Source organism: Dendroctonus ponderosae, unplaced genomic scaffold, assembly GCF_020466585.1.
Source record: "Dendroctonus ponderosae isolate FM_Combo_2020 unplaced genomic scaffold, Dpon_F_20191213v2 Dpon_F_20191213_5, whole genome shotgun sequence".
Taxonomy (NCBI): domain Eukaryota; kingdom Metazoa; phylum Arthropoda; class Insecta; order Coleoptera; family Curculionidae; genus Dendroctonus; species Dendroctonus ponderosae.
The window spans coordinates 14,342,868-14,353,112 of NW_026018715.1; the positions used below are offsets into that span (position 1 = coordinate 14,342,868).

A 10,245-nucleotide genomic window follows, 5' to 3' on the forward strand; every position below is an offset into this window, starting at 1 on the left:
TAATTCCTTAAAAAAGCATTTCGGTTATTTTTAAATAAAAATACTAAAAAATATATAATGACAGTGGCAAGTTCAAAGTGTCACATTTACTTTGTTCGCAAAATGGCACTTTTTGATTCATTCGAATAAAAACAATATTACAGAAACAAAACTGGACCCAATTGGACCTGATATAAATGCAATTTCTTTGCAACATGCAATACAAAGGGAAGGCTGATGACAGAATTGGACGGGACTCTGTCCTTTTGCACGAAGAAGCAGAAGAGTGAAAACAAAAAAAACCTGGCCGAAAAGCATTGCAGAGTAAATGACCATGAAAGTGAAAATACATGGGTCTAGCTGGTGCCGGAAGAGTCCGCAGGCTTATTTTTCGTCGTAGACCAGCTAGTTAAACTCACGCCACCTAATTTCGGGTCACCCTGGCATCATTATGGCCACCTTTCTGGGACATTTGATCAGAAATCAAGTAACGAAAATAGTAACTAACCTGCGCTGGATTCGCCAGCAGAAGAGTCGAAAGTTTTGGAAGTCATCTGGAACAGAGCATCTAAAGGCGTGGCTCCTGGGCCCCCAGGTTGCTTGCCCTGCTGTTGCTGATGCCGCTGTCGCTGAACTGAAGAGGAAACAATGTCCGGTGAACAACAGTCGCTGGCGACACTCGAAGATCGATCACTTCCAGTTTCTGAGGTGTAACTCGCGTTAAAAGCCACTAGATCGGGCCGCAACAGGGCCAGTTGCTGTTGCACTTTTAAATGCCGATGGATCGACTCCAGTCTCTGATGGTGGGCCTCCACTTCGGCCGGATCTATGTCCCATGGACGGACTATTCGCGTGCACTGAGGTTTGCTCGGTTTGTGGTTCAGAATGTCCACGATTGAGAAACTCTTCACGCCGTCCTGTCGGTCCTCGACTTCCACTGTGGGCGATAGACGCCGATCGGATTGGACCATTTTGAGGTTTTTCAGCGGCTTGAAGTAGTCGTCGCTTTCTGAGTCGGCACAGCGACAATTTGGCTGGATTTGGTGATAAGGTGGGCTGGGATCTCGCGGCCGTTTGCGAATGGTCGGACTGGGACAGCCGACGCTGATTTCGTCCTCGGACGCGTACTTTGAGTCGTCCAGCATGGAGGTGTCCATTAGCGTGGGACTGGGCGATCGGGACGCGATGGGACTTTGATATTTGGCTCCTAAGTAGGGCGCCATGTCGCTGCTCAAACTGTTTGGCGACGTGCAGTCTATATCTTGCATTTTCCACTTAAAAACCCGATTTTTGTCATCACCACACGGACATGCTCCTGGCACGACTCCCACTTTGAACCCACTGGACACCAACCAATGCGAAAATGTTCGGAATATTCGGACTCTGCAATTACATCACACTCACTGCTCAGTGGTGATTAGCGCTCGTTCACGTCAAAAACTGAAAAATCTGTAGACACACGTGACGCCGCTTGATATCTTTAACAGATCTGGTAACGAGTGAAGGCCTCTGCCAATCTACTCCACTGGGCCTGTTTAGTAGGCTCCGCCCATCCGTTCCCTCCATGCCAATGGAGTATAAACCGGAAACTTGCCGTCCTTTGGAAAAATAACATCGCCCCACCGCATTGGTCAGGGGCGGAGCTTAAAACCATTTTATTTTCCGTCTCGACCCACCAATCATCTGTCCAATTTGTACAGTGCCGTTTATATAATTTGTTTCGGGGGAGATAAATGAGATTTTGTTTTAGTAGGTTATTTAGCATGTGTTTAATGTAAATTATTTTGCTTTATGACTTTTTACACTTTAACTTCTTTATTGCTGGTGTAAATTTTCAGTGGTTTATGGGGGGCGCGAATTAATTTAGCGGATTGCGATTTCGCATCAAGACTTTGCCAAATTAATTTATTCGCCGAATAAACGTGTTTATTATTGGAAATGGAGGTTCCACTTTTATGATCCCCGCAGCCTTTGACTGCTTTAATAAACCGCACATTCTAAATATTCTTTTGTTGGGTATTTTTGTTTCCGAAGTGTTTCCTCTGATGGCCTGCAAGTTAGGCAAAACCCCCCGAACATCAATGGAAAGTCGTAAATATCAACAATATAACTCACAGCAGGTATTTTTCTATTACTTATAGCAGATATTTGAAAGCTAATCTAAGAGAAAAATGTGGGAGTGAGCTGATTTAAATTTTTACTTTATGAGCTTGCTACCAACATCTGTTATACCGGCAGGTAAAGGATGTTTTTTGTGCTCTAAGTCAACAATCCGCTGCTATTGACAAAAAAGCCAAGATTTAGCCCGATTTATACATAGATAAAATACATTTTTTAACGCTCAAAAAACACGATAGGCCTGAACTCGTTTTTTCTCCCAAGAATCTCCAAACTCACACTCAAAAGTCCTGTTCGTGTAATTGTAAGCAAAATCGCTGGCTCGTCTGTGTTTTTAATAAAAATAACTTCATAATTAAAAAGTTATGGTTACAAAACCAATATAAAGCAATGATACTAATTAATGGAATCAAAATAAAGAACAATAAACAGACAACAATAAACAACAAACGATAATAAACATAAACAATAATATCGATTATAAATTATCTAGAGTTATTTCGTGCTGAGTTGGTGAGTACTAGGCCTGGGTAACACTGTGTTGAGTTGCCCTTTTGCAGTGAAGCCGCTCTGGCAGTTGGTGAGTTATAACTCATCGCTCCTCCCTGCGACGCACCTCGAATTGGGTTTGTGGCGAAATAAATCTAAAAAAACTAAAAAAAACTAAGGGCATTTTTAATAAGTTGAATCTTCGTTGGTTTCTATCATCGCTCAAAAGTTGAGCAATAGTTTCAGTTTTAGGTGATTTCTTCGAGGTTTTTTGTTCAGTCAATATTTATAGAAAAACCAAATTAAGTCGGTTATTGATTTTAATGTTGGCGTTGTGCATTAATCACTGCAGCTGAGTAAAATTGAGACAGATATAAACGGCTCCAGATTTAAAATTAAATTAGTGAAAGATCGGCACTTGAAGCTGTTTTTGTTTAATTGTTGTTGACTTTCGTTAGGTTGGAACGTGAAATTTGCCTTTGGAAATATTGTAGATAATGCAATCAGCGCTTTCCACAAAAATGCCAACAATAAATAATGTGAAATCGATCTGCGAAGTAAAGCTTGAATCATCGAAACTTTTTTTTTCTCGAAATGGTGTATGAATGTCCATTTTGCTATCGATAGTGGACGAAATAAGTCGATAATCGCATTCTTAGATCGAAAATATGGAATAATTGTGGCCCTGATGGGAAGTGCGGTGGTTTATGAAACTGTAGTGAACTTGTTTCGTGGGTATTTATGCGAGGAAAATGGAGGATGGCGCGCCAGCTTGCAAAAAGCTGGTGAGAATGATCTCTAACTTTAAATCTTTTAGCTTGGACTGAGTTCGGTTTTCCGACAAGCACCGAAGTTTTATGGATTCTTTATATTTCTCTCTCTTTGCTTTGTTGATTTCAAATAAGTTTGGCTTTGGGCACTTTGGATTTTCTGCTGTGCTAAACACATTTTCTTCTTTCAATTTTTTTCGTTTTTCGCCTTTCAATAAATCTTTCAATCCTCTTTCAATCAAGAATCTTTCAAGTTGCTACTGACTTTACTTTGGAAGTTGGCATTTTTCATTGAAGAGTCTGCAGATGTGAAAAAGCATTCACTTTCAAGTCAGCATTTACAAAGCGGCCAAACTTCAGGATCCATGTGATTTCAATGAATTTTTGAACGTTTGAAAAAATGTTGACTTTATTTGGAGCACACTCTTCTTTATTGTTGAATATTTTTCGTTTTTTTTTCTTAACGAAGAGTGAAATTCGAAATTTTTACATTCAGAGCGCACTCATCTACTTGTTTGAGTTACCTAACTATTTTAAACGTCAAATATTTCCAGTTTTATGTACAAATTTTGATAAAAAAACTTATAGGTACTTAATAAAAAATCTTTGTTGCATTCAAACACGCGGATCAAGCGGGAAAAAACTGAATTCGCCGTCTCCGTTGACTGTCTATACGAGCCAGTAAGCGAAGCATTAAAAATTATGGCTAAACTTACAAAATTACTTAAATTACCAGTAAATAGGCAATTTATGCTGTTTGAAATCAGCAATTTAAGATTAATTATACTGGTTGATGCGTGAGGTCTACCTTTCGATGTTTACTTTGATGACGCTCGGTGTATCATTAAGATATTAATCAATAATTAGAGTATAAATAATCAATTTCCATATAAATTGCGTAAAGAGTTGCACATTTTTTCATTCGCTTAGCTGCTTCCATTCCATAATAATTACATGATTAAACTGACGGAAATGTTAACGATTTTGATTCGCTGATTGAATAATAGCTTCAGTGATCAGGAAGGACCTAAATTTTTGTCTGATTTCTTCAATGAAGGCTTTTCTAGTTCACAAGGATCGATCCGTAAACACCTGGGTACAATGCAATCTAAAGGCGAATTTCCCTAGAAGGTTTATAGCAATCAATAACCCTAATCCCATTAGGTTTAGTTGTCACGTTATCCTCTTACCTTCGACCAGTTGGCAATCTAGTTCGGGAACGAAAATCCGCCATGGTCGAATATCAGACGACACTCCAGTGGCGGAGCGACACCATAAGTTAACCCAACAGAGTTTAAGGTGTTTGAAGAAAAAATCGAGTGAGACCGACTTCAAACTCATTAGGCTCCATCTGAAGCAACATGCGTATCATCGGCAAAGGCTCACTTTTTCACCCTGTCCGTTATAAAGGGGTTTTGTCTAGTCCAGATGCGCCACTGCGTGTTACCGTTTACACTAAGCATAAGATTAGGTGTGTCGAATGGGGGCTCCATAAGGCAAATCGCTGAAGCGTTTTTAATTAACTTATTAAATCTTTTGATGTTTTTAGGGGCAACATGGCGGCCTAAAAAGACATTAATTGCGGGCCATTGTGTGAGGGCCCTTTTTCAATCTGACATCACACGACGCCTCGTATATCTAACTTTAACATTATGTTTGCGAAGCGAAACGGAAACTGGCATCAAACAGCCGAAAAACTTATCAGTTTCAAGGAATGGTCGGTTTGGTAATGAAAATTTCGTAAAAAGCTCCATATGAGTTTGGCAAATGGATGTTTCTTGATAGCAAGTAGCTGGTAGAAGTGGGAAAAGAGTTGACTCCAACTTGCTTGTCCGACCAATTTGCATTTGCGAGGGTTTTTGTTCTCATCATTTTACTAAGCAAAAACGCAACAGAAAAAGAAAAAAATAATGGAAAAGTGCCACAGCTAGATGAAGAAATGCAGGCGCATTGCGACAGTTTGCCGAATAAAAAGAGCAAATATTGCTTGCGTTTGTTCTCGCTCCATCAGTGGAAAAACTGTGCCTCGGTAAGGTCGTTACGTGAGCTGTGTGAAGATATAGATCATCAAATTATCTCTATTGATAGAACAAGGTTAACAAAAACTTTTGACTAGCAATTTGGAAGATCATTCCAGCGGAAACCGGTGAAAAAGCAACATCGACACGTCCGTGCAATCATTATCAGATTATTGACTAGAAGCGGCCTGGTCTTTTGAATAAAAGACATTGTTGATTGGGTCGGCCCCAAAAAAGCCCTTGCAAAAAGCGCCGTTATGAATATGGCTTCATCATGAGTCGATAAAGAGAGAGTTCTGGTTAAAATTAAGAAAACTGGCTCCAGTTTTTCGTGGCTAATGCAATAACGAAATTACAATGTCAAAGGATTTATCCAATGTACACTGAGAAAACGCCCATTCGGGTCGCTGAGAAAATCGATTAGAGGTTTTTGGCTCGGTTGGAGTAGAAGCTGATTAGAAATTTCACACCAATCCATATAATTGCCAATGCTTGTGGCAAAAGGCTATAAACACCATAAAAGAATTAAACCTTTGCAGAAAATTGTGTTTAATGTTTGATTAAATTGATTTATATTAAATAGTATACAGATTAAGAGGGAATGTTAGAATAAGACTATAATCAAAGTGCTTTTAATATTATCTATATAAGTTCAGCCATATATATTATGGACCACAGTGTACCACAAAGCCATATTGCTTAGGCAGCATAATTTTTGTTAATCGCGAGAGCAACCTTTTTAGTCAGTCGTCGTCAAATCGCTGCTGATACAGAATCGTTCTCGCGTTGGGAGATCTACTTTTGTACTGTGCTGTTCTTCATCATTTATCCATATACTTTTATTCATACATTAAGAGTGTCCACTTTATTTCACCAACAAACATGTTGGTCTACTAGCCCAGATTGGCAGGGAAAATTAATAAACTAACCGAAAGCAACATGCAGTTCGCTCAGCGTATTGAAACGTCCATACCATCAATAAAGTGGGCCTGTTTCTTTGATGTGTAGTTTTCTAAACGCGAACAACGATGGTGGCAGCTGGTTTCAGACAAAAGGTGTCTTAATAATTATACATGCCCCTCAGACCCCACACTTCGCTCACGCCCTGAATGGCCTTTTCCTCCACAGGGCGTTATTTTATTATATTGCACTCATTCTGCATGTCATAAACAATGCTTACGCGCTGGATGGAACCGCTTGCTCACCAGCCGGTTTGTTTCAACGGTGCAATAGTCAAAAGTTGTCTCTATTAGGGCGATTATCGGCCCGACCGCAAATAACACATTCAAACACAGTTTTCCTGCCACCGATTGAAAAGTGCCGGTAGGTCTTCACCTTCAAATTAAAGAACAACAAATTTAAAAAGAATTTTTAACGGGACAACAGTAGGTATACAGGGGTTGTTTTCAGGCAGCCCCGAATGGGAATATCATGAGCTGGCTTCTTCAGTGGTGATACATTGTGGTCGCGATCGATCATTACAATGGGGCTTTCATAAATACAAGTTAATAGACTGGAGGCACAATGGCTAATAGAGATATTGTTGTGGGGCGACATCCGGAATAAGTCGTCGGGGCTGTATTTTCGATGCCTGTCATTGAGAATTACACAAATTATTTCAACTTCCGTGTCGAATCGCTCTAGTGCCTGTCACTAGAGAACGTCCGGGGTTTTGCATATTTTTTTCATTAACCACGCGGTTATAAATCTCCATCATTAATTACCTGGCTGATAATGGAAACAGTCAATTTTGCATGCTTTTTCCATTGAAGTAACTCCCGGAGGAACTTCGGGATTAATCAACAGACTCTAACTAATCCGCATTTCGATCGCGAGATTTTTTCAATGTTGCACAAACTCTCTGTGTTTTATTGCACACAACTCATATGTGATTTTCCTTTGTTTGGCTTTGGCAAGTCTGGCAATTGCAGCTGGAAGCGATTTGAGCATTTTGAGATAATCTTCAGCAGCTCTGTTGCTTCCATATTGAAGATCGTAGACAAAACTCCAATTTTTTTATGGAAGAAATGTATTTTTACGCAACACAGTTCCTGCGAAGATCAAATTTTCTCAATTTTGAAACTCCGCTCTTAATATGAAGCAAATGGCCATTATTGTGCAATTTCGTTGTCATACATTTATTTTTCCTTCTCATTTACCTAATTTGGCATTATTCATGTGAAAGTACGCAAAATTATCTAAAACACTACAGGAAAAGGCGGTTAGATTAGTAGCTACTTAATCATTTTAACACAATTTTGAATGTCTTTTCTTCGAATAGATTCGTCTTCAAGTAGAAGTACATTTCTTCTCCGTTCCGAAGCTTGATAATAATCAAAGCCATTCGTTTAGTAGATTCCTGATTCGGCATGAGGAGCAATTGAACCGTCACTTTTCTTCCTTGATTCTTTATATGCATTCTTTGCGTGACAATTTTGCTTGAAAATCTTCTATTTAACACCGTTTTGTCTTCATAAAAATGCTTCGTCTATTGCCTTCTCTATTCGTTTGAGGATTTCTTGTTTCTTCTCAAAATCCTTCTCAAAATCGTAATGTCCAAGTTTCACATTTCCATTTCATAGGATCGTTTAATTTTTTATGTGTGTTAAGACTAACATCGTTTTAAACTTAAAACCTTTTAAACTTTTAAACTTCTAGCCCCGGTTGCTGCTATTAAGATTGTATCACCTGCAAATCTGCCGCTGTTTACTGCTTTAGCTCCCCTTTTCTTCGCTTCAAACTTTGCATTTAAATATTCAATTGGCAACAGTTTTATTAGTCTCTTGCTGCCATTTAAATATTGCGGCTTTAAACGCTTAAAATTGTTTTTCTTTGGTTGTAAATGTTTGGCAAATCTGTTTTGTGCATGCGTCCGATGGAGGGAAACAGTCAATTGTTGTCTTACAAGTTTACAAGATGCAGCGCCTTTGCAACACATGTCTCCTTTTTATTCAAGCAGTTGCATTGTCTTGTAAAATCCTCCATTATTTATCAGTTTTTACCAGTTGAGAACTTTTTTACTGTTCTTTTAAATTTAGTAATATTTCTATGTGCCATTTGCGCAGATCGCAAAATATGGTTTTTCCAAACTCAATTTTCTAGTATTTTTTCCTGGTAGTAGCCATTGGTTATTCCACTCAATTACAAGCTCTCGTGGTCGATTATCGTACGCAAAGTACTTTTTTCTTAATCTCCAGCCTCAAACTAACGATTGCTCCAAAAAATGTTTCCAATTTAGCTTGCTTTATTCAGACGCTTTATGTATGATTTTCAAAGACTTGTAGACATGGGTTTGTAGGTTTCCGTGCCTAATTTTCCTCTTAGGATGCCGCAAGTGTTTTTCAATGACTCAAAAATATCTTTCTTTAAGTTTGGAATGGTTCTCACCAAACATTTTTGTCTGCTTTGCAACATTTCCTGCAAAAAAGGTTGCGAAGAAAAAATTTTCATATTAGCAGGTCAGTGAAGAAGGTAAAAACCGTCAATTCAAAGTCCGTGTTTGCTTTTTACGTAAACGAATTTTCGAATTCGCTGGTAGTAAAAGAGTTTGTGTTTTTACTATAATTTCAAGCAAAAGACCGGCAAATATGCATGCAGAATGCAGACGAAAATGGTTAAATCTGAAGAAAAATCAGTTTTCCAGAAAGTCTGAAAACCTTCACGGGAAATTGACTGAACTTTTACGGGGAAAACAGGAATGAGAGAATAAGTCAATTTTTGATATGAATAGATTTTAAGCTGCCGACTTATGAACAGTAGAAATGCGATGTTTCATAATATAAAAATGCTCAAACTAATGATGATGAAATTTAGTTCGATTATTTAATGTCATATTAGTAGTAAAACAAAATTATTTAAGTTTAGATTTTTTGGGATTAGCCACAACTGGGCCTTATAACCGTTTAAGTTAAGACCATCTCCAGAAGAAACTTCCAGCCACGGTTGCTGATATTACGATTATATCACCTGCAAATCTGCCGCTGTTTACTGCTTTAGCTCCCCTTTTCTTCGCTTCAAACTTTGCATTTAAATATTCAATTGGCAACAGTTTTATTAGTCTCTTGCTACCATTTAAATATTGCGGCTTTAAACGCTTAAAATTGTTTTTCTTTTGTTGTAAATGTTTGGCAAATCTGTTTTGTGCATGCGTCCGATGGAGGGAAACAGTCAATTGTTGTCTTACAAGTTTACAAGATGCAGCGCCTTTGCAACACATGTCTCCTTTTTATTCAAGCAGTTGCATTGTCTTGTAAAATCCTCCATTATTTATCGGTTTTTACCAGTTTAGCACTTTTTTCGGTTTTTTTAAATTTAGTGATATTTCTATGTGCCATTTGTGCAGATCGCAAAATATGGTTTTTTCAAGCTCAATTTTCTAGTATTTTTTCCTGGTAGTAGCCATTGGTTATTTCACTCCATTACAAGCTCTCGTGGTCGATTATCGTACGCAAAGTACTTTTTTCTTAATCTCCAGCCTCGAACTAACGATTGCTCCAAAAAATGTTTCCAATTTAGCTTGCTTTATTCAGACGCTTTATGTATGATTTTCAAAGACTTGTAGACATGTGTTTGCAGGTTTCCGTGCCTAATTTTCCTCTTAGGATGCCGCAAGTGTTTTTCAATGACTCAAAAATATCTTCCTTTATGTTTGAAATGTTTTACACAACAGATTTTGTCTGTTATGCAACATTTCCTGCAAGAAAGATTGCGAAGAGAAAATTTTCATATTAGCAGGTCAGTGAAGAAGGTAAAAACCGTCAATTCAAAGTCCGTGTATGCTTTTTACGTAAACGAATTTTCGAATTCGCTGGTAGTAAAAGAGTTTGTGTTTTTACTATAATTTCAAGCAAAAGACCGGCAAATATGCATGC

At 38.3% G+C, this 10,245-nt stretch overlaps 1 protein-coding gene across 1 annotated transcript in view; it reads right to left on the minus strand.

Moving 5' to 3' along the window:
- Positions 1–1,489, minus strand: part of LOC109542098 (homeobox-leucine zipper protein HAT1) — a 29,803-nt gene extending 28,314 nt beyond the window's left edge. Inside the window, exon 1 of the mRNA XM_019911156.2 lies at positions 488–1,489. Within this exon, the coding sequence (XP_019766715.2) occupies positions 488–1,247 (760 nt within the window). The 5' untranslated portion in view covers positions 1,248–1,489. The remainder of the gene's footprint in view (positions 1–487) is intronic.
- Positions 1,490–10,245: the final 8,756 nt, after the last annotated feature.